The sequence below is a fragment of the Herpailurus yagouaroundi genome, unplaced genomic scaffold, assembly GCF_014898765.1.
Source record: "Herpailurus yagouaroundi ecotype Mexico unplaced genomic scaffold, PumYag 202, whole genome shotgun sequence".
Taxonomy (NCBI): domain Eukaryota; kingdom Metazoa; phylum Chordata; class Mammalia; order Carnivora; family Felidae; genus Herpailurus; species Herpailurus yagouaroundi.
Window position 1 is genome coordinate 6,273,149 of NW_024412433.1, and position 25,380 is coordinate 6,298,528.

Below are 25,380 nucleotides of genomic sequence, written 5' to 3' on the forward strand. Positions count from 1 at the left end.
CTCCAGGAGGACAGGTTCCTGCCCTGGGGAGTCCATTTCTTTGGCAGCAGGAGCTGGTGGGTAGAATCACGACTGTAGCAACTATGACAGTTCAAAGATATAGTAGAAACATGCTGTTTTTCTGGAGAAATGGTTCTAGCCAGGGAATGTGGGGGCATGGAGGTTGTCACAAATTAAATCTGGGATTTGGCTTCTCAAAGTTCCCAGGGTGGGACAGAGGTTATAATCTCTCTGATGTGTCTAATTCTCTTGACCACCAATCCTCAACTGTCTGCATGTGAACCTAGTAGCCCCCTGCAGTTCACTGCCTGATCCCAGCTACAGATTTCATGTGCTACTTGGACAAGTGGCCATAGCTGTCACCATGGCAACTATGGCTGGGCTCCTGACCATACAAGCCTTGGGCAGCAGCTAGGGCAACCGTAAGAAACCATGTAATGTAGCAAGGGTTTGGGGCTACCACTCTGGACAAGTCTAACCAATCACCTCCAGAAAGACTCCGGGGGGCTCTGGCTCCTACCATATTCTAGGCTCCTTGTGTCCTGAGACCCTAAAGCCCACCCATCCAGCACCACTCCTGCACACTATAGCTGTGGCCCCAGCTGAAGCCCCTTTGGACTTCTCCTTATCCCACTCACACTCGTCCACAGTGGGTCCCACATACCCTCCTAAAAATCTACCATTCACATAAACAGAGCTCTTCACATAGGACAGTTGAGCAAGGTGGGAAGTCCTCATTTGCCTTCCTTGGGTTGCTGAAGCACTGAAGATACCACAACCAAGGGAAGGACAAGACAGGTATTGAGGAAAGAAAACAAAAAGAAGGAAAGAGATAGTCCAGAAAGCTGAGAGTGGATCAAGCTGAGCTTCATTTTAAAAGGTTAGAACATGGCATCTGCAGTGAAGAACATTCTATAGAATGGCTCTTGCCTTGTCCCTGTCCCACTCCTCGTGAGCCACTAATACCTGACAGTCGCTGAAGAAATCAGGCCATGTATTGTGAAATGTATATGTAATTAATCTTAGGATCAAAATTAAATCGCGTGCTACAGTCTGGAAAGGAAGATAACACAAAACAGAATACCCTGGGAATCTGCCCCAAACTTGAGGAAAACACCAGCAAACTTTGTGGCTGAGGCAGCCCCAGAGGTGAGACCTGACCCTACAGCTTTCCTGGCACACACACACCCTGGATGTGGGAAGAAGGGCATGGCGTGCGACATGTTGGTGACAAGCCAAGCCACACCGAGACATTTTGGGAGAGAAAATAAAAAAGAACATCAAATGTCGGAACTCTGGGCAATTTTTAATCCAAGCTGGGTAGGGACAAGGGAGGTAAATGTGGTCTCCCCGGAGAGGGGTGTGCGTGTCCCCGGGGGCTCGCAAGAATGCAACATCGTCATGCTTAGGCAGACTGCCAGTGGTTCCCTAGCAAACAACTCACCTCATACGAGGTCGGTGCAAAGGACCGATAACGTCTTAATGTGCCTCCCATCCAGGAAATGGTTCTCAGGGGCTTGTGACGTCTTCCCCAGAAAGCCTGGGAAACTGACGGGGTTTCAATCTCACTGGTGAGGTGCTGTGTTTGGGTTTGTAGATTCTCACCTCCTCTAATCCCCCCAGGACACCTCACAAGGGCCTGGCTCCAGGAGAGGCCCCCCCCCCCCCAACTGCAGCAATCGCTAAGTGGCTTGGGAACACGGACCTCTGTCCTTGGGTTCATTCCTGGCAATACCTGGTTTGACAGAAAGCTGGCTTTGCTGTATTGACACCCAGGACTGAGAAGTCTGGAGAAAAAGAATCGACAGGGGCATTTGGGTGGTGGGGAGGGGACGGCCTTTGCCTTTTCATCCCTAAATCACCAGATGATTTTTTTTTCAGGTCCTTTATTTTTTAAAATTAACATAAGTCACAAAAGGAAAGACACTCTTAACGCCAAGCTGCCTGGGACTGACTGTCTCTGTAAGAGTAAGGAATTTACAATCATTGCGTATTGATCTAAAACATGTGTTTGACATAATTAGGCTAAGCGTGGCCACTTTGTGAGTCCTCAGCTCCTAAAATCCTTAGGTAATACTAATCTCTTCATGTCATTGCTTCTTATCTAAAAACTTGACAGTTATGCCTATTTTTATTTTTTTTAACATTTCTTTATTTTTGAGAGACAGAGAGAGACAGAGCATGAGCAGGGGAGGGGCAGAGAGAGAGGGAGACACAGAATCCGAAGCAGGCTCCAGGCTCCGAGCTGTCAGCACAGAGCCCGACACGGGGCTCAAACCCATGGACCGCGAGATCATGACCTGAGCTGAAGTCGGACGCTCAACCGACTAAGCCACCCAGGTGCCCCGACAGTTATGCCTATTCAAAAAAAAAAAAAAAAAATCAAACAGTGAAAAAAGAGGAAGAGTAAGACATTCATTAACGACTGGAACTGATCAAAAGAAAAATTACACAATTCATAAAGTATCTTTCTTCTCTGGAACTTCTATTCCTTCCAATGCATTTTGCTGTTAAAAGAGAGAAGGGGGGAGGGATTAGATTCTGTAGCATGCTTTCCACTTCCTTGCTATGGAGGCTCAGGGCCCAGCACTCCTGAGTGTATTCAAGGGGAATTCAAGATGGCGCTAGAGACCGGAACAACTATACAAAATGGTCAGCGACTCGGACAAAGAAGTGAGAGATACCTGCAGGGGGAAGGGGAGGTGGCCCCAGAAAGGAAGCTCAAGTCTCAAAAAAGAAAGGGCCAGAGGGGGCCTGAGGCAAAGCTGCAGCCAGGAAAGAGACAGGGTACAAGCGAGGGAGCCACCGGAATCAGTAAAGCGGGAGACAGGCCTCAGCTACAGTCATCCATTCATCTGTTCAATAGCATGTAGGCATCCATTAAGTATTGGGGGTTACAAAGATGAATAAGGTGTAGCCTCAATGGAAGGGAGGGAGGAAGGAAGGAAGGAAGGAAGGAAGGAAGGAAGGAAGGAAGGAAAGAAGGAAGGAAGGGAAGGAGGAAGGAAAGAAGGGAGGAGGGAAGGGAGGAAGGAGGGGGGAAGGAAGGAAGGAAGGAAGAAATCACAAACTGTAGAGAAACCGGAAGGGACTAGAATACAGTATGATAAATGTAATTCCAGGAAGTCATCTGGTGCAGGAGACCCCGAGGACAAGGTGGGGGTGGGGCGCTGTAGCAGGGCATCGGGGGCTTGGGAATGGAGGTCTGAGCCAGACTGGGGGCCCATGGAAATAATCAGCCATGTGACTCTTCTGTGCAATGTGGAGGCAGAGAGGATCGGGGGACACAGACATGGACCACACCACGGGGCAGAGGGCCCCACTCCTTGTGTCCCGCTCCACTCCTGCCCCCGCCAGTGTTAACAATTCTGGTGACATGTGGAGGTGACCTTGAGGGAACAAGATGAAGCCATCATGAAGACACTGTCCACACTGGGCCAGCGAAGGGACAGAGCCAGGAAACTTCAGAGGGAGACAGCAGAAAGCAGTGACTGGGTGGCGGAGGGCAGGGAGGAGGTCCGAGAGGATTCTGTTTCAGATAACCAGGAAGATGAGTTGGTTACAGGAGAAAGACCAGTCCCGAAGGGAAGAACTGTGCTTCGAGCATGTGACAGGATACACAGACGCAGGCGTCTAGCATGCTGTTGGTTAAGACACAGTCTATAAACACTGTAGAGGTGCAGTGTGGACATGGAGGGCAGAATGCTCCCCAGACAGATAGGCATCAAAGTGCCGGGGGTTCCTGGGATCACCCGGGAAAGAGAAGACAGTGCATAGAGGAAGAGCTGAGGCCGGAGTCCTGGGGAACACCACCATTCGGGGTGCAGGAAGAAGAAGAGAGAGAGACCCATGCAGAAGAGAGAGAAGTCTTGGCTGAAAGGAGAGCCAGGAAAGAGGCACTAAATGCAGCCACGAAGTCCAGTGGGCACAGGGAAGGCCAGGGGGCTGGAGGCCCCAAGAGGCGGAGAGAGAGCAGGGCGGAGCCAATGGAAAGAGGAGGCAGCAGTACAGACCCCACTTCTTTCAAGCCAAGTGGGAAGAGAACCCAAGAGAGTAAACAGGGGATGGGGAGGAGCGAGGGGTGGAAACCATTGCTCTGTAGACCCTCTGAATTCTCAGAAATTCGCCTGCTCGCTAACATTCCTTTGTAACCCCCAGATCAATACTCCTGGGGGTTTTGCATTCATTCCAGGAGATGCTCAGGGAGTCTCCCAACATGGGTGCTGTTGGCCATGTAAGACGACGCTCTGCCCCCTTATTGCGGCTCAGACTGTCAACAAGTGTCCTTCTCGCGGTTTATTCGGTGCCACATTTTTGGCATTTTTGTGCTTCCTGGTGGTGATTTTGCGGCCCCCACACGTGGAGCCCAAGTGCCGTCTAGCGCTGCTAAGCACGGGCTGTGACGCGCCTCGGGGAGATACGCGTGTGTCAGAGAAACGCGGTTCAGGCGCGAGTGGCAGTGCCGCTGGCCGTGAGTTCTACGTGGATCAACAGTATGGTAAATAAGGTGTCTTTAAACAGAAACACCCATACATCAAGGTCGTGCACTGACTGGTTGATGAAAGGTGACCAGAGGCTCACAGGAGCCTCACCCTGTACTTCCCGCAGGAGCAATGGTTGAGTATCCACTAAATCAGTGTTGGCATCGACTCTACAGATCATAACTACGATGGTAATGAGAACCGACTGTACTTGGTGGAGTAATCGTCACATGCATGCCATGGATGAGCGTCAGGGCGGACAGAGTACAAGTAGACACAGCCCGCACATAGCCAGGTTGCCAGCTCCCAAGCACCGGCTGGTCTTTTCCATCTCCGATGGAGTCTGGTTCCCCCAGGAGGTGGGAGCCATGGGAGATCATGAGAAGTTGTCACCCCCGGGTCTCATACCCGAATATGGAAATCGCTCAGCCACTCACTTAAGGGCCCGTGTTGTAGGGTCACCCCTCCCACCTGGCTGATGACACATAGGTATGTGTTAACACTTCCAGTCAACTAGTCTACCTTCGGGCCGGCTACCTACCTAGCTTCACCCCACACCTGACACATGTATCTTAAATAAATAATCCTCACGGCTTTGCCCTTTCTTAAACATGGAGGTATTGGCATGAAGTACAGTATCACAGGCGGGAAAAGAGAGACACCCAGACATCAACAGTGAAAACCCCAATCTCAACACCCCCTCTGAGAGCAAGACTCTCCGATGCCTCCGCTTCCTCATCTACAAAACACAGACAATAATGGCAAAGCTTCATAGGAGTTGTTGCAAGATTTATAAAAGGCAATGCACATAAAGGGTCCAAACACAGACGCAGGCACCCTTGGGAGTTGAGTACTTGTTGGGCAAACTGATATAATCCTGAGACTAATTCTTTCCACCATGCAGCTATCCCCAACAGGCCTCACTGGCAATGGCCTCCTTTGCTGCTCTTGGACATAGAACTCCAGGGGTCCGCACGAATCGACGTGGCAACGTAAAGGAAAAGGCCTCGCTCACACTGCTGCGGTCTGGTGTGGTTTGTGACCATCTGGCCACTGCATAATTAAGGAGTGTGGACTATTTAGCTATAAGGATCAAGCAAGGGTTAGACACTCAGAAAGATCCCTTCCAGTGTGAGGGTTGGAGCCTCATTTGCATGGCCCCTATACTAGAGGGGCAAATAAGACAAAAATTCCAAAGCTCTTGTCTAAATATCAGCTTTCACGATCTACTCCTGTGTACGCAATGATTTTCTAGCAACCTGAAAGAATCCTAGAACAGTGTTTATTGAATTACAAAAACACTTCCTCAGCCCCTGCTTTGTTCCAGGAGCTGAACCAGGGTCTGAGGGCTCCAAGCTACTGGAACCGAAGCCTCCGCCTTCAAGGAGCTCCCCACTGGAAGAACGTCACTCACAGCTTGCAAATAGTTGTCCTGATTTGGGTCACGCGTGTGTGTTTTCCTTCCTTCCAACCTGATTGAACCTTTATTATGGTCTAGACATCGTCCTTAACTTTATGGTAGGAACTAAAATAATTAATAAGAATGACAAGGCCATGCATCCCCAAGGAGTTCCCGGTCCAACAGGCACAAAAACAAATACAAAACTAATAATAATGATTTCCTTTGAAGGAAGTGAGCCGAGAAGTTAAGAGAGTGGAACATTGTCTCACAGCTCGTGGTGACAGAGCAGGCCGGGAGCCAGGTCTGCTGGTTCCAGACCCTGTGCTGGCCTTCCCGGGCTCATTTTGTGATTCCTGGAAATTCAGAGCGCAGTGGGGAAATCTAAAGGTCATGGGAGGGCAGGGACATAACTGGGACTTAACTCAAAGTCAGTGTCCAGGTGAGGACGGCCGCATTGAACCTTTCGTCTGCACGGCCTTTAATTTTTTTTTTTTTTAATGTTTATTTATTTTTGAGAGACAGACAGAGCATGAGCAGGGGAGGGGCAGAGAGAGAGGGAGCCACAGAACCCGAAGCAGGCTCCAGGCTCCGAGCTGTCAGCACAGAGCCCGATGTGGGGCTTAAACTCACCAATTGCGAGATCATGACCTGAGCTGAAGTCAGACGCTTAACCGACTGAGCCACCCAGCCGCCCCTCCACTGCCTTTAAAGAGACATTTGTTAAGCAATCAATTTTGTTATGGAAATCAAATCAAGAATTTGTATTGCAATACGTGTGTGCGTATATGCCCAATATAATCCTATTATTAATAGATGAAATACAGCCAGTTCATTGAGCATTGTATTTTTCCCCAAGGATGCTCTATAAAGCAAAAGGAAATGATTTAAATTTAAAAAAAAAAAAAAAAAGGAATATGATGAGTCCACTTCTTCGTAATGAGTAGTTTCCTGATCTCCATACGAAGCTGGTGTTTATTTTTAGGAGGCACACGGATTAAAAAGAAAACCTACTGTTTGCATCTTTCATCCAATACGGCCTCACTGGTAAATTTTCCTTCTATTTTAGTAAAATGTCAGTTGACTTCCTTCAAACTCCGGCGGTTAAAAATTAATTATACGAGGCTTAAGTGATTTTTTAAAAAATAACTATTTCAGGGACCTAACGTGGAAGATTCCATCACCCACTCAAAACTACTTGCTGAACGCTTGCCGCGTGCCAGGCTCCGTGCTGGGCAGTCGGATGTTAGCAAGTGAAGTCCCTGTGCCCTGCGCCGGGGGATCCCGTGCAACGTGATGCGGCAGAGAGGGGACGGACGAGTGCGGAGGCCCCGTGATGAGGACCGTCCTAAAGGGATCAGAGGAGACCGCCCATGGGAAGACTGGACGCCCAGCTGAGGCCTGACCAGTGAGGGGAGAGCAGCGGGGGGGCTGTTCCCTGCAGAGGTCACAGCAGGGCGAGCCGGGCGGATGTCAGTACTGCTGGAGCTTCGGGGTGAGGCCGACTTGGAGAAGTGGGCAGGGGCCAGGTCACCAAGGCCTTTGTGGGCCACGCTGAGGAGTTTGGACTTTATCCTGAAGGGTTACAGTGCTGTGTAAACTGAAGCCTGTGAGAGCGCAAGGTTTGTTATTAACTTGTGTTTCTGTGCAAAACTGGATGTGCAGGGAATCGATGTCTGTAATCGCATCTGAGGATTCCTTCTAGGTGTCCACTTCCTGATATCCCCTTACTACTTGGGAGCCTTTAACAAGACTTAGCTACAAATGCCCTAGCAACTGGGAATCTATATACTCGTGAGAGTCGGTGACACTCAGGGCTGGTTTGGTGAAGCAGGGCTCAGTGTGCAGCTCCCCACAGCACTGGGGGCCAATAGGCTTTTCTTCCTTTTGGCTTAGTGCCTGTCTTTTGCACACCTCTGCTTTATCCCGTAAGTGAAGCGAGCATTAGGGTGGTTACGTGGAAAGGATCAGAGACCCCCCTGTGTTTCAAGAGAAGCCTGAGGACAGCGTGCAAGGTGGACAGCATAAGATCAGGACCGGAGGCAGGAAAGCATGCCCCGGTCGGTGGTGATGGCGAGCAAGTGATCGGCCAATGCCAGAGAAAACGTGCGGCCCAACTCAGTAAGACTGGACCCCTGTGGATGTTGGGAGAAGAGAAAGGGTAAAGAGTCAACGGTGCTCTAAAATTTTGAGCTTGAGAAAATTAGGTGGATGGCGATGCCCTCAATTAAGGCAGGGAGCTGACGAGGAGGCTGGGTGGGACCCGAGAGGTCACAGGTAACCATAGCAACTGCATCCAGTGGGCCTGCATCTCGGGATAGAGCGTGGTAAGAGACGTGTGCTTGGAAGTAACTGCAGATCATTGATGAGGGCGGGCAAGTGGAAGAGACCGCGGAGCAATCTGCAGAAGGAAGAGACAGCGGGCTAAGAAGGTAATACAAATCGTCACCAGTTTTTAAATTACCGATCGAGGAGAGGCAGGCAGATCTGATTTCACGGATCCGAGGGCTGAAGATCCAGGGTGCAAGGGGCAGAAGGCGAATGAGAGGTGAGAAGAGTAGGGCAGCAGCCGAAGGCCACGGTGGAGTCGAGAAGCTCGGCGGACGGGGGTGGGGGGGCAGTTGCTGGAAGGGGGATGCGTCAAAGGAGCGGCTGTTCTGTCTGTCTGTTCGCTCTTCAACACGTGATGACACCAGTGGTGACAAATACAAGAGCCACAGGAGAAAGCTCGAGGTGCACGGGATGGAAGAGGCAACGGAGGGGCAGAGCCTGGGAGGAGACGAGGGGGTGGGAAGGCGAGGACAGGAGCCGAGCGGCCGAGCAGGACATCTGGGGGCCGCGGCGTCCGTCCAGGCGCTCACTCCAAGCGGCTTCTCTTTCTAAATACGCATGTTTTTAGCCGTGTCCCCTTACCTCGAGGCTGTTACTCAAAGCCAGCGTTTGTCCTTGTTCTGTGCCCCTTGTACGGGTACCCTCGATTCCCGGGAGGAAAGATCCTTCTCAGGCTCTCTGCAGACGGAAGGACGGATAGGCTCTGTCATTCACACCAACATCTGAGATGACATGGGCCCCGTGACAATAAGTAGTCGGAAGGGTCGTGACCGGCATAAACAAACCCACACTGCCGAGGGATGCCAAGACAGGACGGCTCCAGCTGCCCTCCCCGGCTGTCCCTCCCCCTCCCCTGCGAGACATCACAGCTGAACCCGTGTGTGTTTCTCTCCACGTGTGACCTGTCCCGGCCACTACTGTAAGCCTCAAAGGCAGGCACTGTCACATTTGTCTTTCAGGCCTCCGTGAGATCTGCCCAGTGCTTGTCACACACATTTGGTGAAATAAATTAAATTGTCGTCTTCAAAGAAATCTCGGAGACGGACGTTCAACCGCATCCGTGATGTTCCCAGGGCCCAACACGTTTTTAAAATGCAACTCTGGAATTATCTTCTGAGCCATATAAGAAGGCTCAGTCACATTAATTTAGACGTAAAATAGTTTTGGTCCCAAATGGCATTTTCCCACTGTAGTAGCCAGCCTCCTCCAAGATGGCCTCCTGGAATTCACACTTGGGTATTCCCCTCCTACACTGGACCAGAGTTGGTCAGTGTGACTAATAAAATACAAAGAAGTAAGTGATATACAACTTCCAAAATTAGGTAACAAAAGACCGTGTCTTCTGTCTCAGGTGCTCTGCAGCTTACTCATTCTCTTCCTGTCTCTCTCTCTGTCTCTCTGTCTCTCTCTCATCATTGTCTCTGGGGGAAGCCAGCTGTCATGTTTTGAGGACATTCAGACAGCCTGATGGAAAAGCCCACAGTGGGAGAAACTAAAGCCCTCAGTCCAAGAGCCCATGAAGCGTCAAGGCTTTTTACAACCACGTGAGTGACCTTGGAAGTGGATCCTTCAGACCCAGTCAAGCCTTCAAATGAGATCACAGCCCCAGACAATACCTTATCTGCAGCCTTGTTACAGACTGTGTCAGAACCAGCCGGCTAAGCTGCCTCTGGGTTCCTGACCCTCAGAAATTGTGATATAACAAACATTTGTGCCTTTAAGCTGCTAAATTTGCGGGTAATTTGACACACAGCAATCTATAACTAACGTACCCAAGTTGGTTATTACTCTGATTAATCACATGTATTTTGGCTATTTCCAAAACCAAATCCAAGGACACCCATTTTCCACCACTACACCAGCTTGAAAGAATGGGCCATAGATTCTGAAGGCAATTCCAAAAAAGAAGTGTTCAAAAAAACGTCCTCAGCAATGGTCGCACTGTGCAAATAATCGTATGTTCTCCCAGACAACGCAGAGGGTGTCTAAAACTTTTTGTTTGAAATCAAGCCGCGGATTGTAAGCCCCGGCACTTCAGATAAATTTCAGTATGCCTAGTGAGGATCAAACACCGGCCTCAATATAATATTATTTTCTGTCTTATTCCTTTTAATGAAGAAATCCAAAATAAAGTGAATTTCACAGCTCGTCCAGAAAATAGCACTGGCAAAAACAGAAGCTTTAGAGTCTGACAGATCTGTATCAAGTCCTACATTGGCAATGTAGCCTTGGACAAACTCCAGAAACTCACTAAGCCTCCGTTTGCCCGTCTACAAAATGGGAAGGAACACAGTGCGGCCTCCCAGGATGGTTGTGAAAGACAAAGCCGTGTCAACCGATTAGCACTTTTGCATATGCATTTTGCATTTTGCATCTGCGATTAACACCACGAATTATCATTTATCTCGTCTATAAAAGCAGGTAAAACAACACCTGCTTCCCAGAGCTATTAAGAAGACTAAACGAGGAAAATGATCCGTAGAAAGAGAGGAACTGTGGTCTTGTTAACTCCATCCGCGGGCCCCCAAACACCTTTGAAAGCGGATGGCAAAGAGGTGGTTCGAGAGAGTTCACGCTTTTTCAGAAAATGCCCCAAAGTGGGGCAGGAGGGAAGGTCGACGCTGACGTCCTGAGCCAGCTGTGACATTTCGATTCCTGCTAACATTTAAGTAAGTTTCCATGCCTCACGTTTTACCTTTTCAGTGATTCGCAAAGCAAGCTTGTGCAGTGCTGCTTTTTTCATTTGCGCTTGAAATATTTTGTGTTTCGGGGGTTAATCTACTGTGAAATGGTGCCAGCAGAGTCGGGCTCGATCCAAAAAGAATCTGCTGGTGCTGCGTGGAAAAAAGTAGGACCACTTACCGAGCGACCGTTCACTGCGTTCGCTTCTGGACTTGTCAGGACTGAGACCTGTAATACAGGAATGGTCGTCAGGCAAGGCCCCTTTCTCCATTTCCAGAATGTTCTGTGCTTTCATTATTGATGCCCCAAATATGCCTCCTTTTAAGCAAGACGCAGTGGAGGATCAGCAAATAGTTTTGTAGCTATCAGCACCGGGAAAAAGGCTCAGGGAGATAAAAATGGCCCCTAACCCTTTGAACCCTAACCAAGCAAAGCAAGGAGGGCCCTCCCTCCCCCAACCGAGACTCTTAAAGGGATGGTTGGTTCTCATCACGTGGCTTCAGGATGACAGAATTCGCTCTCGATCAATTAGATGAGCTTTAGTCCAGACCCTCCAGCCACACATTGTGGCACACCTGGGTCCTGTAACTCGGCCTGTGCACCCAGGAGGAAATAAGCCTGTTCAAGTTGGGGGAGCCTCTCGCGGTGTAAACTCACATCTGCTCTGTTTGTTTGACACCTCAGATGGAATCATATATGGAAAATCTCTGTATAAATATAAAGAGATACCTAAATGAAAAGTTGTATCATTGTCGTCTACTGGTAAGAAAGGAACAAAAAAAAAAAAATGCTCATCTTCTGGAAACACTATAATTGTTCAAAGGCATGTATAGTGTTTCCAGTGTTAAATGACTCACTAACAGGGGTGCCTGGGTGGCTCAGTCGGTTAAGCATCCGACTTCAGCCAGGTCACGATCTCGCGGTCCGGGAGTTCGAGCCCCGCGTCGGGCTCTGGGCTGACGGCTCAGAGCCTGGAGCCTGTTTCCGATTCTGTGTCTCCCTCTCTCTCTGCCCCTCCCCCGTTCATGCTCTGTCTCTCTCTGTCCCAAAAATAAATAAAAACGTTGAAAAAAAAAATGACTCACTGACAGAGAACTACAATATAAAGTTGTTTCAAGAAAAAACACATTAAAAAGAACAGATCTCAACTTACCAGGTAGGTACATATTTCTCCATGTAGAGGATCCCAATATGTCCCCAAAACCCATCTAAGTCAATTTCGGCATCAGGATAGATCAGCACGTGAAAGAGGGGAAAAAAAAGACATTGTAAAAAATGCAAATATTATCAGGAAGATTCTTAGGTATTACGTAATTCATTTTTAATGAAATAAGGCAATATATTGTATTAAATAACTTTATGTGGTGTCAAACATGTGTGTCTAGGAAAGCACATGGGGAAGAACAAATCACACGATGTTTAAATCGCCTGAAAAGCTTTCCACTGGACTCAGAACGTGCTCCCAAATGTGGGGGACCAGAAATATGGCACCTTTCCTATGAACTTGCAAACAGACTGCATTTAGATCAGATGTGGGGGTTTTCTGGGTATGAAGTTCCCCTAATGTGTTCAGTTAGGGAAAGGCTTGCACAAATAGATTCCATGAAGCCACTGAATAACATACGTCCACACAAAGACTTGCGCACGAATACTCGTAGCATCATCGTTCATTACGGCGGAAATAACCCAAGTGTTGATCGAGTATCGAATGGGTAATCAAAGGTAGTATACCCGTCCAATAGAATCTTAATACTAGAAAGGAACCAAGTACCAATACATCCTACAGCAGGTAGGAACCTCCAGAACACGATGCTTAGTGAGATAAGCCAGTTACAAAAGGACACGTGTTGTATAATTCCATTTGTATGAAATGGCCACAATAGGCAAATCTGCAGACCCAGAAGGCAGATGAGGGGTTGTTGGGGGCTGGGGGAACGGGGAGCACAGAAACGGCTGCTAACGGGGATGAGATTTCTTTTTGAGTTGATGCAAATGTTCTGGATTTAGATAGTGGAGGCTATATTCAGTCTATAGTCATATACTGAAAGCCACCGAATTGGACACATTAAAAGGGTGAGATGTACGCTATGTGGATTATAACTCAGTAAAGGTGTTATTAAAAGAAAAGGAAGGGGGCTCCAGGGTGGCTCAGTCAGTTAAGCATCCGACTTCGGCTCAGGTCATGATCTCACGGTCCGTGGGTTCGAGCCCCACGTCGGGCTCTGTGCTGACAGCTCGGAGCCTGGAGCCTGCTTTGGATTCTGTGTCTCCCTCTCTCTCTGACCCTCCCCCGTTCATGCTCTGTCTCTCTCTGTCTCAAAAATAAACATTAAGGGGCGCCTGGGTGGCGCAGTCGGTTGAGCGTCCGACTTCAGCCAGGTCACGATCTCGCGGTCTGTGAGTTCGAGCCCCGCGTCGGGCTCTGGGCTGATGGCTCAGAGCCTGGAGCCTGTTTCCGATTCTGTGTCTCCCTCTCTCTCTGCCCATGCCCCGTTCATGCTCTGTCTCTCTCTGTCCCAAAAATAGATAAACGTTGAAAAAAAAATTAAAAAAAAATAAAATAAAATAAAAAATAAACATTAAAAAAAAAAAAAAAGAAAAGGGAAGGGACCTGGGTGGCTCAGTCAGTTAAGTGTCCGACTTTTGATTTCAGCTCACGTCATTGTCTCTGGTTCACGGAATGAAGTACCAAGTGCTATGAGCACAGAGCCTGTTTGGGATTCTCTCTCTCCACCCCCTCTCTCTCTCTCTGCTCCTTTCCGACTTGTGCATTCTCTCTCTCTCTCTCTCTCAAAATAAATAAATAAACTTGAAACAAGGCCTGGGGCACACATGACCTAAGCCAGGCCAAAGGGAGTCATGCCAAGAGGCATGTCCAGTGGAGCTAGAGAGAAATGCTCCCTCTTCCTCCTAAGTTAGAGCGTCTGAATCTGGAGCAGCTTGTGGCCTTGCTGAAAGGGAAAAGCTCATCTACGGTAGGAGAGGGAAGCAGGGAAGGGAAAGGAAGGGGACGGGGCTTGGGGGAGAGCAGGGAGGGAAGGGAGGGAGAAGTTGGCCCAGGTGGCATTGAAGACTCCCAAATGAACGGGTCCATGAGGTCAACTCCTCCCCTTCCTTTCTGGGAATGTGAGCCAGGGACTTACCCATTTTGGCTTCGGCGACTGGTGGTTCAAGTTCTATCGTTTGCGACGGAACACAGTCGCCTCTCGTCCCCTGAGCTCAGAATTCCATTCTGGTTATTCTTCCTCAGTTTCTCCCTTTGGACTGTGTCTGGGTCTCCTGGCTGAAGCCTGAGGCGAACCTCATCCCACCTACTCCACATCGGGATTTGCCTGAAGTCAAGTTCCCCCATCAACCGACAGGCATGAGCGCCGCACTCTGGACGGTGACTAAACCATTAAGTGGTTGACTGTGCACTCGTGTGCACATAGAACCCTCCGTCCTCTCTAGATTTCTCTTTCCAAATCAACCAGAAGTCATAAAAACTACCTATAATTCAAATATACGTTTGACTAAGGACAGCAGAATGGTAGCAAATTGAGACATTTATTCCCTCATATGTTCTTACAGCTTTTTTTTTTTTTTAATTTTTTTTTTCAACGTTTATTTATTTTTGGGACAGAGAGAGACAGAGCATGAACGGGGGAGGGGCAGAGAGAGAGGGAGACACAGAATCGGAAACAGGCTCCAGGCTCCGAGCCATCAGCCCAGAGCCCGACGCGGGGCTCGAACTCACGGACCGTGAGATCGTGACCTGGCTGAAGTCGGACGCTTAACCGACTGCGCCACCCAGGCGCCCCTCCTTACAGCTTTTATACTTCTTAAAATCACGTAAGGGAAAACTCCAAAGCTTCTACTATTGACACTTTCTCTCATCATATCCTTGCGAGATATCTTCCCTTTGATCGAAGTCCTTAGTCTTCATATTTTGGATTTTTCAGTCTTATTCTCCATGGCTTAACCCTTTCTTCACATTATATTCCCTTCCCCGGAAATTTTTCTATAACCTACATATGTCTTTCAAACGATCTTCATTTTCATTACTCCGGGATTTTTTTTGTTTTGTTTTGTTTTATTTCTTCTATTTTCTACTTCCAACAATGATTTCTTTGTTTGATGCCTAAATGCATCCTAGTCTCGTCTCTTTTATGTTTCTTTTTCTTTTCTTAATATGAAATTTATTGTCCAATTGGTTTCCATATCTTTTGTTTCTAATATCACTGCTTATTTCACTGAAAATGGTTAGCAGCTGTTTTCTGTTTTGTTTTTTTTTTTTTTCTGTTTCATATATGAAATCTACTTCAGAGTTTCCAGGAATTACTTGAAATCTCCATCTGCTTTCTTTCTTCCTTCGAATTACAGAATTCTTGAATTTAAGGAGTTCTTTTTTTTTTTTTTTAATTTGCCCCTAATTCTTTATGATTTCCTAATCTTTGGAGAACATCCACCTGAGGGTTTATTTCAAAATCTTGCTTCTTTCAGGGGCTCGCCTAACTTAATGTCAGAGTCTTCTTATAAAACTCAGATTGGAAGACAAGCCGACAGTCCACTATGCTACGAAAAAGTTGCAACAGATCTGTGGGTCGTGCGATCAGAATTGACTTACCCAACCAATGGTGGAAGAGGGATTAAATGGAGGGGGGCAGTTACTGAATTCTTTTCAACACGTTAAAGGCCACAGAATGAACTAGAATCCATTTCTCAACACTCACTAGTAACTCCCGGCTCCCGTTAGCATTCCCTGGCACCTGTCCTGTCAGCCCCCTGGTGCCCCCACCTGCTCTCAGCCATCGATAGGCCCGTCGTCATTAGGATGAGGCCAGGGACCCTAGACACGGCCCTGGAGGTCCATCCTGCCCTTGTCTCCAGATCAACCGTGTGCCTCTGTGCCCGTATTTTGCTCATCGCGGTCATAATGGTTTGTGTCCCTTCCAACCCACCAGCTTCTCTTGCACTTCACAGAACTCCCTGATGGTCCCCTTGTGCTTGGAATCGCTTTTCCTCCTCCCCTCAACACCTGTCCCCTTTGAACTGATGGACATTCTTGATGTGAACGTCAGTTCCCCAGGGAAGCTCTCCCTGCGCCCAGACGATCTTCCGTCCTCTCACCATGTACCCCCAAACGCTTGCCTGGTAGTCAGGATCAACCCTGCTGCCCGGAGCCCCCCTTCCTCATCTACAAACTCCACACGGGTCGGGACTTGCTTGTCTCGCTTCTCACTCTCTCCCCAGCTGTTCCCATATAAGCCACAAAATCCACATGCACAAAATGCTTGTGAAACGCTGTGCTTGGTCCTTGTCGTTTCTGGATTAGCCGGGCCACGGATGTGTGAGCGTGTCAGCTCAAAAACACATCAGACTTTATGTAAGCTTCAGTGGAGTCTGGAAAAGGAAGTCCTTCGTACTTGTCCTAACACCCGGGAAATAGATCTTGGAACCAAATCAATTTCAGCGCAGTTGCGGGGGTGAGGGGCCAGCCCGCCATTCACCAAGCATCTCTCATGGACTAGACGCTGGGCCAGATCTTACTTGTCCACCAACTTACTCAATTCTCTCAGCACTGTCAGATGGCCTTTACTGCCGGCATCTCGCTGGTAAAGAGGTGCCCGATCATGGAGTTAAGTACCCTGACCTGGACCGCAGAGCTGCTAAATGGTTTTGAACTCTAGTCCAACAAAAATGCGCCTCCCCTTTCCCTCCACTAAACCACAGCGTCAGTGGCCTGCACACTCAGTTCTAAAACTCTAACGATTTGCCAATTGTTGCTTTAAGCTCTCTGTTTCCAACTCTCTGGGAAACAAAGAGAGAGAAGGAGAGAGAGGCTGGAGAAGGAGGGGAGACTCCAGCCAAGTGAGCAAAGCTGTGTTTGCCCCTGCCTGGGGATACTCCAGTGACTCAGTCACACGTGTCTGCTTGTCACAGACCCACACAGAGCCTACAGGGCGCTGTCCCGGGGGACCCCAAGGCCCTGGTCCTACCTCTTCGCTGCTATTAGACTCAGAACTGGACGACCAGTGGCAGCGAACCCACACGTCCCGCACCTGCTCGGCAGACATCCGCACCGTGCTTCTGCAAACAACTGCCGGCTGGAAAAGAAAACAGTGAGCTCCGTGGCCAGCGGCTCCTAGAAAGGGTTAGGACCCATCTCAGAGATCAGGTGATAGCGTTAACGCCTGACAGAATGATGCAGACGGAAAGGGGAAATTCACAGAGGCACCTCATGTTCCCAAAACGAAAATCTCCCAGCAGCGAAGCAGACACAACTGAAATACCTAAAGATGTGTTGTCAGGCATGTGGGTATCACGTGTTCCCCTCCCCGTGAGCCCTGAGTGAGCTGCCCCGAAGTTTCCCAATGGAACAAAAGGAAGCAGGAAGAACCCAAGGACTGCGTTCTCCTCTCCTTTGGCCTCAAGAGTCTGTTAGGAGCGGACGCTGTGACACTTGGGTTTGAGTCCTTCGCCCAACAGTCACAGAGAAGAGTCTCGTGAAACCGGTCGCGAAACAAAGGATTCCCTTTTCAGAATTTACATCATTGCCAAGCGACAATGATGTCATACTTTACTGTCATAAAGTAACAAACTCATAAAGTAACAAACTCATAAAGTAACAAACTCATAAAGTAACGAACTCATAAAGTAACAAACTCATAAGCTCACAAAACCCTGAAAACTCATACATCTTTTGGCAAACACCTTGGACAGCAAGAGTTGGCCCGGTGGTGGTGGTCTGCTCGCCCCAGACACCTGCCCATGGGTGGGAACAAGTGTTGGGCCACGTTCTGGCCACCAGGCATGCAAAATGGAACACACCGTGGTTCAGTAGAACCAGAGCCAGGTGACATACTGCACAACAGCCAACCGCAAAATAGTGTGACTCACACCAAGGACACAGTTTTTAGATCAGTTTAAAATGGAACTCGAAACACCTCTGGAATTTGCCTTTGGGATTGGCCTCTTTGTGTTCAGTTTGCCTGGAACCATCATTACACCCGGCTCAAAGAGCAGGAAACTGAGGCAGCGGGGGTTAAACAATTTGCCAGGATCACTCAACACCGTGGAGTCCAGAACTCAAGCCCTCAGCCACTGAGCCGCACCGCGCCCCTGCACAGGGAGCACAGCACGGACACAGTCAGTGCCTCCCAGTGTGGCCGGATGCCAGAGCGTCTGTGTGGCGGGGCACAGCTCCAGGGCACAGCTCCAGGGCACAGCTCCAGGGCACCGAAGAAGCGAGGCGCTTCCGCAGGTTAATTTCTGGGACACGGCGTTTCCCGCCACGCTTACCATGTAGTAGCCCCTTTGGAAGTCACAGGTAGAGGGGTCTTCTCCAGATTCTCTCCTGCATGTTGTCTCCCGAATGCCAAACTCTAGGTCCATGCTCAAGCTATCCTGGTCCAGGACATAGACCTTCACAAAAACAAAGCATCAGTTTGCCATGGGTGAGCTACCGGGGTTTGCAGTGCTCCAAATGTTTCTCCCTGCACAGTAAGAAAAAGTTACAGAGTCCTCCATGGTGAGAGCTTTCTGGACTCACGATCTCCCAGTTCCCGGCCCTCAGTCTGAGACAAGAAGAAACGTTTTTTTCCAAAGGCACATAATACCTCATTTAAAAAAACGGAGCCAAAACTCAGGCGTTCTTGGCGGGAACTCCAAGGTCGACGTTGCTTACGACGACTTACCTTTATAACTGATCCTCATGGCAGATTCCGTTTTTGCAAATTTGCCTACTTGCTCAAATTTATTTATAACCCCAGAACCGAGGTTCAGGGTCCCTTTGCAGTCATCCTCACGCGTGCGCTAAGGATTTGAGTTGTCCTGCGCCCACATTCCCAGCAGAGACAAGGCAGCGCTCTGCCTTCTTGTTTCCACTGTCGTGCTGTAGACAAGTGCCCCTTTCCTGCTCTTTTTTGGACCATGTTTTTCTCATTTTTGTGGTTTTTTTTTTCCTTGGTGATTTTGCTGTTTAAAATGGCCCCCCAGGTGTAGCCTTACAGTGCTGTCCAGGGCTCCCAAACACAGAAAGCCTGGATGTGCCGTATGGAGAAAACACGCATGTCAGACAAGGAGCAGTGGTTCAGTAGGTACTAATTTAGTGTGCGTGGTGATTGCATAGAACGCAACCCCTGCAAATACCGAGAATCAACTGGGTGTATTTTTAAGGGACATTTTCCTAAAAGAATGCTCCATGACTTCTTAATAATCCCCGAAATAAGAAATTAAGGGGTAACTTCACCTCTGCTGCACAGTATTGTCTAGTCCTGCTTCCTGTTTGATCACTTCTGACCCATAAATGAGGTTGCACAATTGTCTACTCCTTTCCACCAAGGGTGAGATAGTGGGGGAAACTTCCAAACTCCCTGATGAATCTGCAATGTTCTGATGACCCAGAAGTCCCGTGACTTAATGACTGCCCACTGTGTGCCCAGCGCCAAAGGCAGAACAGGGAAGGTTCCACGCAGCTTGGATTCCAATTGGAGTGCCACACAGTAAACACGTTAAAGGAAACTAAGCAAGGTCGTTCTAGACGGTTACGGTGTTATGAGGGAAAAAACAACATGGTGGTGGGGATGGAGAGGAGGAAATACTGGAGACAACGTGCCAGAGAAATCCTCCCAAGGAAGAAATATTTCCCACTGAGGCTCATAGAATGGGAAAGAGCCCGTCGTGTGGGGAAAAAGCAGGGCCAATGTCCTGGGGCAGAACAGAGGTTGTGGCCGAAGCAAAATGAACAAGAGAAGAACTCTACACGATGATGTGTGCGAGATGGGGTGTGTCCAGTAATTGATGGTCCTGTCGCCCATGGGACGGTGTGTAGATTTCATTCTCATTGCAATGGAAAGTTCGCAGAAGGATTTAAGAGCTAAGATGTGAGTCACCACGACTGCTACAAAGAAAACACAACGTTGGGGGGTAGGAACAAGATGGCAGCGGGGAGGCCGGACGGGAGCTGCCACAGCCCAGTACCCGACCACACACCCAGGCTCCAAAACTCAAGTCCCTTTCAGTCCTTGAGCAATCTAATGGCAAATCAGAGTCAACAACACGTTCAACTGACTTCCCAGTGAGGAGACAGTGGGGAGATGTCTCTCTGAGAGCACAGACCATTCACACGTAGGAAAGAACAGGAACACGTAGAACATTTTGTTTGGAAATAAGCAGCAAACCCCAAGCCCGGGATGGGGCGCCTTCGTGCCTCCTTTTTTTTTTCTTTTTAATTTTTAAAAAATGTTTATTTATTTTTAAGAGAGAGAGAAAGAAGAGAGCGAGGCGGGGAGGGGCAGAGAGAGAGGGAGACACAGAATCCGAAGCAGGCTCCAGGCTCCGAGCTGTCCGCACAGAGCCCGACGCGGGGCTCAAACTCACGGACCGCGAGATCGTGACCTGAGCCGACGTCAGATGCTTAACCCACTGAGCCACCCAGGCGTCCTTTCATGTCCCTTTTAACACTGGGCGAGGCGTGCTCATAGAAGTAGAGTTTTCTGGAAAGAAGTAAGACTAAAAATTCAGCCTCCACAATATTTACTACCTCATTTACTCGTAATTTTAAAATAATGGCTAATAAATCGGAGTCTCGTAAACAGAGAGAGCTCTCTTCTTCTGGACACCATTGGTGGGACCCTCTCACCGATCACACTTCAGCAGTTTCCCTGAAAGCGACCCAGCGAAAGCCAGCTGGAGACACAAAGGCTGGGTTGAAAAGACAAAAATGTGGGAATTTTGGAGTACAGATGATTTTATTGAACTCTGAGATAAGTTTGCAACCATTTTTTTTTTTTGCATCTTTAAGTACCTTTAAGCACTCTGTTCAGAATAAGGAGGAAAGCCTAATGGTTTTGCCTTTTCACGTAAACTCAGTTTCAACCATCGAATTTCCTCTCTGTGTTGTTTGAAAAAGGTGGGACGACCTAAATGCCCCACGGTAAGGAATCAACTAGAGGAAATCCAAAATCCAGCATCTTTGCTGAAATAAATTGTAGTACTTCACGACTGACGTTACACTATGCTACTGTGTGTCGTAAAAAAACAAACAAAACATATTTTATTCCAACAGGTGAAAAAGATCCAAAAAGGCATTCACATGTTCATAGTGGTGGTCTCAGAGGAACGGGCAATAGATAGTAATTTTGGTGTTTTCTTTCTTGTTGTATTTTCTGACTTTGTATAATAAGAATATTTTGGGTTTTTTTATTCCAAACAGAAAATGTTTTATTCCAAACAGAAACAAAAATATATAAACCCATAACAATTCTTTTTGGTGATTATAATGGTTTATTTATGTGTCAACTTGACTGGGCCACAATACCCAGAGTTTTGGTCAAATGGATATTTGGATATTTCCATGAAGGTGTGTTTTGAATGCAATCCACATGTAAATTGGTGAATTTGTGGGGGGCGCCTGGGTGGTTCAGTCAGTTAAGCATCCGACTTCGGCTCAGGTCATGATCTCATAGTTTGTGGGTTCAAGCCCCGCATCGGGCTCTGTGCGGACAGCCCAGAGCCCGGAGCCTGCGTCGGATTCTGTGTCTCCCTCTCTCTCTGCCCCTCCCCTTCTCGTTCTGTCTCTCTCTCTCTCTTTCTCAAATGTAAATAAACATTTAAAAAGTAAAAAAGAAAAGTAAATTGGTGAATTTGAGTAAAGCAGATCACCCTCCTTAATGTGGGTGGGCCTCACCCAATCAGTTGAAGGCCTGGATGGAACAAAATTGCCTTTTTCTTGAGCAGGAAGGAAATCTGCCAGCATCCTGCCTTCCAACGTGAACTACAACGTCCACCTGCCAGGGGGGGCCCCCCCCCGCCTGCAGAGTTCGGATCTCTCACACCTCCATCCACATAGTGTAAGTCAATTCTTTAAAGTAAATCTCACTCACTCTCCCTCTCTCTCTCTCCTCCCACATTTCTTTCTCTCTCTCTCTCTCTCTCTACACACACACACACACACACACACACACTATTGATTCTGCTCTGGAGAAGCCTAACACGGTGATCATTTAGGTTTTTCCAACTAATCCTTACAATTGGACAGAAAGTAAAGATCAGGTACAACTAAGAATAATTTAGAAAGCAAAACAGTGACCAACAAAAAGAAAGAAAAGAAAAGAAGATGAATGGTAAAAACGGACAGACAGGGGCACCGACATCAAAGGATCCCAAACCTTCCGTGGCTTTGCTTACGGCTGTCCCAGAACCCAGCCACCCCCATCCTCCCCGCACCCACCCCAGGCTCAGCTGCCCTCCAGCACCACCTGCTGCCTAGGGTCGCTGGCCCAGCCTCCTCCCTGGCACCCCACTCCACCTGGTGGCTGGAGAGACCTTCCCAAGGGCAAAGAGCTGCCTGAGCGTGTGTGCATGTCCCACTGTCCTTAAAACAGGCTTCAGGCTTCTCAAAGTCATGCTCCGGGAACGTCCCCAATCCGGCCCACCTCTCCGACCTCTCTCTCAAGGCCTTCGGTCCTCCAGGTTCCCCCACGGTCTCCCCACGGATGGAGGTTCTTGTCACTGACTGAGGCTGCGCTCACATATGACGGCGGAGGCTTCCACCCCATCTGTTGCTGCCCCAGCCCGCCCACCCCTCCCTCTGCCTGGTCTGTTTCTGCCCCACCCCCCTCTGCAGTGCTCCCCACCCTCCGAAATGACCTTCATTTGTTTGTGTCGTTGTCCAACCCAACCTCCTTCTTTCCTACCCTCTGCTCCGTCCCCAATGAGACCTGAGCTCCGTTCTTTTCGCCAGCACAAGGCCCGTGTCCACTGTCCTCCCCGGCCCGTGTCCCTGACAGAAGCATCTGAGCAGGTCCCATGTCCACGTCGGAGGTCACTGTCTTCTCCTCTCCCGTCTTTTTTAAACGTGGGCTCAAGTCACGTAGGGTCAATTGCCTGGGTTGGGGCGCCTCGTCCTAGCCCGTGGCCACAGGCCAGATCTCCATGGTGTCGGGACCCATGTAAGAGGGTCTGCCCCGAGCCCTTGCTCACGTGACAAACCACTAACCTTCTTCTGTGGTATCAGCGGGTTACAGGTAAATTTAAAGCTTATGTCTGTAAGCACCGAGCCCCTGACACCACAAGTACATTTCATTAAATGCAGAAAATGGAAACCAAGGCAGCCGGTGTGCAAAAGGGGAGTCCTTTATTCTGATCCTTACTCTTCCAGAAGGACTTCACCTTTCAGCCTGGGCGCTGACCTATCTCCCAGTGTCCCCGAACCACGACGTCGGGGCCAAGTGACCCCCCCCCCCCCCTGGGCCCTGACAGCCTGCTCCTAGGCTGGGCCCCTAGCTGACACACAGCCCATCATCTTCATGACCTAGGGCCCAACTAGAAAACGTAACTGAGACAATTCAGTTAATTTCCTGGGAATCCGGACGTGAGAAACTGAGCCAGTTTCTGGACAAACGTCAAGAAGGATGTGCTGTATTTGGGAACCAGGGCTAGGAAAGCCACGAGCTGCGTGCTCTCCGGGGCAGGAGAGGGAGCAAGCTAAGCATCAGCCAGGGTGATGCCCAGTCCTGGTGGGAGAGGCGAGCGGCAGGCAGAGGGAAAGTAAGGCCCTCCTGCCCCTGTGGGGGCATAGCTGCCGCCTGGACCCCCGGTTGCATCCCCACCCCGGTGCCCTGTGGCCTGGCTGCGAGGAGCTCTCCTCAGTCTTGTGACCTGCCACTTTACAGACCCTCCCCCACCTCCCACCTTAGCACCCACTACCCTGGGGGCACTTCTGTTCCAACCGGGCCCAGGGCCCAGGGCCCAGGACCATAAAAGTAGGTCATGAAGTCCCCTGGGGATGGGGGAGGGGCAGGGGACTTGCTGTCCGGGCTTTGAAGCCTCTTTCTGTGTTTCTTTCTTGGCCGATCACAGACTGAGTCATCGGAAGCCCAGGAAAGTTCATGTTTTCCCCATTTCCCGAAGCTAACAGGAAACAGACCATTACCAAATTGACAAAGGAAGGTGGGATTTCTTTGGCTTACAAGCCAGAATTTATTTCCTCTGAGGGCGAGGAGGGGGACCTCCGAAATCGAAAATAAACCTCATTTCTAATAAAGGAGCAGTTCCTCATAGAGAACTGCTCAAGAGGAACCGAGGAGGGGTGGGGGGGCGGACCGTGGACACAGAAGCAGGATACACAAAGGGCAACATCTGGAAAGAGGAAGCCAGGCCAGAGGAGGGAGGGACGGAAGAATCTGGCATCCGAAGTGGCTTTGAGGGTCTTGTGACAAGAACGGTAATTAAATGCTTTCTCATCAAAATAAACAAATAAATAAATAAATAATTTTTTTTTTTTTTTAAAGTCTGAAAAGAGGACTAGCTATTATCTTTCTAAACTGGAAAAAATTTTCAAGGGCACCCAACAGACAAAAGGAAAAAAAAAAAAAACAGAACAGAAAACAGTAGAAAAAGGAATCAAGAAGATGGAATGTGCACTTACCCTTTTTTGTTTTAATGTTTTTTTGATGCTTATTTATTTTTGAGAGAGAGACGCAGAGCGCAAGCAGGGGGAGGGGCGGAGAGAGAGGGAGACACAGACTCGGAAGCATCTCCGGGCTTGAGCTGTCAGCACAGAGCCAGGCGCGGGGCTCAAACCCACGAACCTGCAAGATCATGACCTGAGCCGAAGTCGGCCACTTAATCCACTGAGCCACCCAGGCGCCCCCCCCCACCCCACCCCACCCCTCCCCGCACTTACCCTTTTAATTGAGCCCCTGAAGGCTCGAAACAGGTACGGACTCAAGGACTGGGCGTTGACTTTGGCCACGGACGCGCTGAGGGCTTCCCGCAAGGAGGACGGGTCGTAGTCATACACCGGAAAACCTGGACGCGAGTGGACACGGGGACACAGTGAGACAAGAACCCCAACCCCCCCGCCCCCGCCCCAGGCCAGGACGGCACCTGCAGCATGAAGGGCAGGGGGCCGTGGCGCCGAGTTGCTTACCTGCACAAGACAGGAAGTTCACTCCAAGAACCAGAAGAATCGGCATCTTCGTCACCATCTTCTCCGTTCGGGGGAGAGTAGTTTTAATTCAGAGGCAGCGAGATCGTTTCTCGATGTTGGACGAAGCGGCTCCTGATCACGTGTGACCTGGCCTGCTCTCTCCGCCTGCCTGCTGCTCCCCCTGCCTCTCTGGCCTGCCTGCTGCGGCTTCGACAGAAACCATTGATCCTGGGGTCAATATTTGCTGCTGGCTTTTCCTATGGAAACGGGCCAGGTTGAGGCTACTTTTGAAGTTTTGCCCTCAGTGGGGGACTTTAGCCCACGGCCAAAGACATCGGGAGGTCCGGGGCCCCCGCGTGTGCTGTTTGTTTTTCCCGGTCTTAATTTCATCCACATGTGCTGTTTCTGTCTCTTCCTTTCGGTTGCATGTGTAGAAGGAGGGGGTGTAATCGTATTTTCGGCAAAACCGTGCATTTTCAACGGTCGTCCCTTTGGTTCCCCCTCCCGTTCCTAAAGATCTTGCGGTTGATGCGTACGGAAACGGGGTGGCTACCGCAAGACGTGTTTGGAAA

General features: G+C 49.3%; 1 protein-coding gene across 3 annotated transcripts; it reads right to left on the reverse strand.

Annotated features, from left to right (window-relative positions):
• Positions 1-2,111: 2,111 nt before the first annotated feature.
• On the reverse strand, positions 2,112-24,991 carry SPP2 (secreted phosphoprotein 2). 3 transcript variants are annotated; one of them, XM_040450611.1, is made up of 8 exons: positions 24,809-24,991; positions 24,563-24,687; positions 18,175-18,297; positions 16,872-16,979; positions 12,047-12,101; positions 11,074-11,121; positions 8,794-8,889; positions 2,112-2,125 (listed from the first exon to the last, which is right to left on the reverse strand). In XM_040450611.1, the coding sequence occupies exons 1-7, from the start codon at positions 24,864-24,866 to the stop codon at positions 8,804-8,806; spliced, it is 603 nt and encodes a 200-aa protein (XP_040306545.1). In that variant the 5' UTR covers positions 24,867-24,991; the 3' UTR covers positions 2,112-2,125; positions 8,794-8,803. The 3 variants fall into 3 exon arrangements, with proteins under 3 accessions (XP_040306545.1, XP_040306544.1, XP_040306546.1); XM_040450610.1 differs by lacking the exon at positions 2,112-2,125 and adding an exon at positions 2,308-2,358 and having other exon boundaries at positions 24,809-24,990; XM_040450612.1 differs by lacking the exon at positions 2,112-2,125 and adding an exon at positions 6,616-8,281.
• Positions 24,992-25,380: the final 389 nt, after the last annotated feature.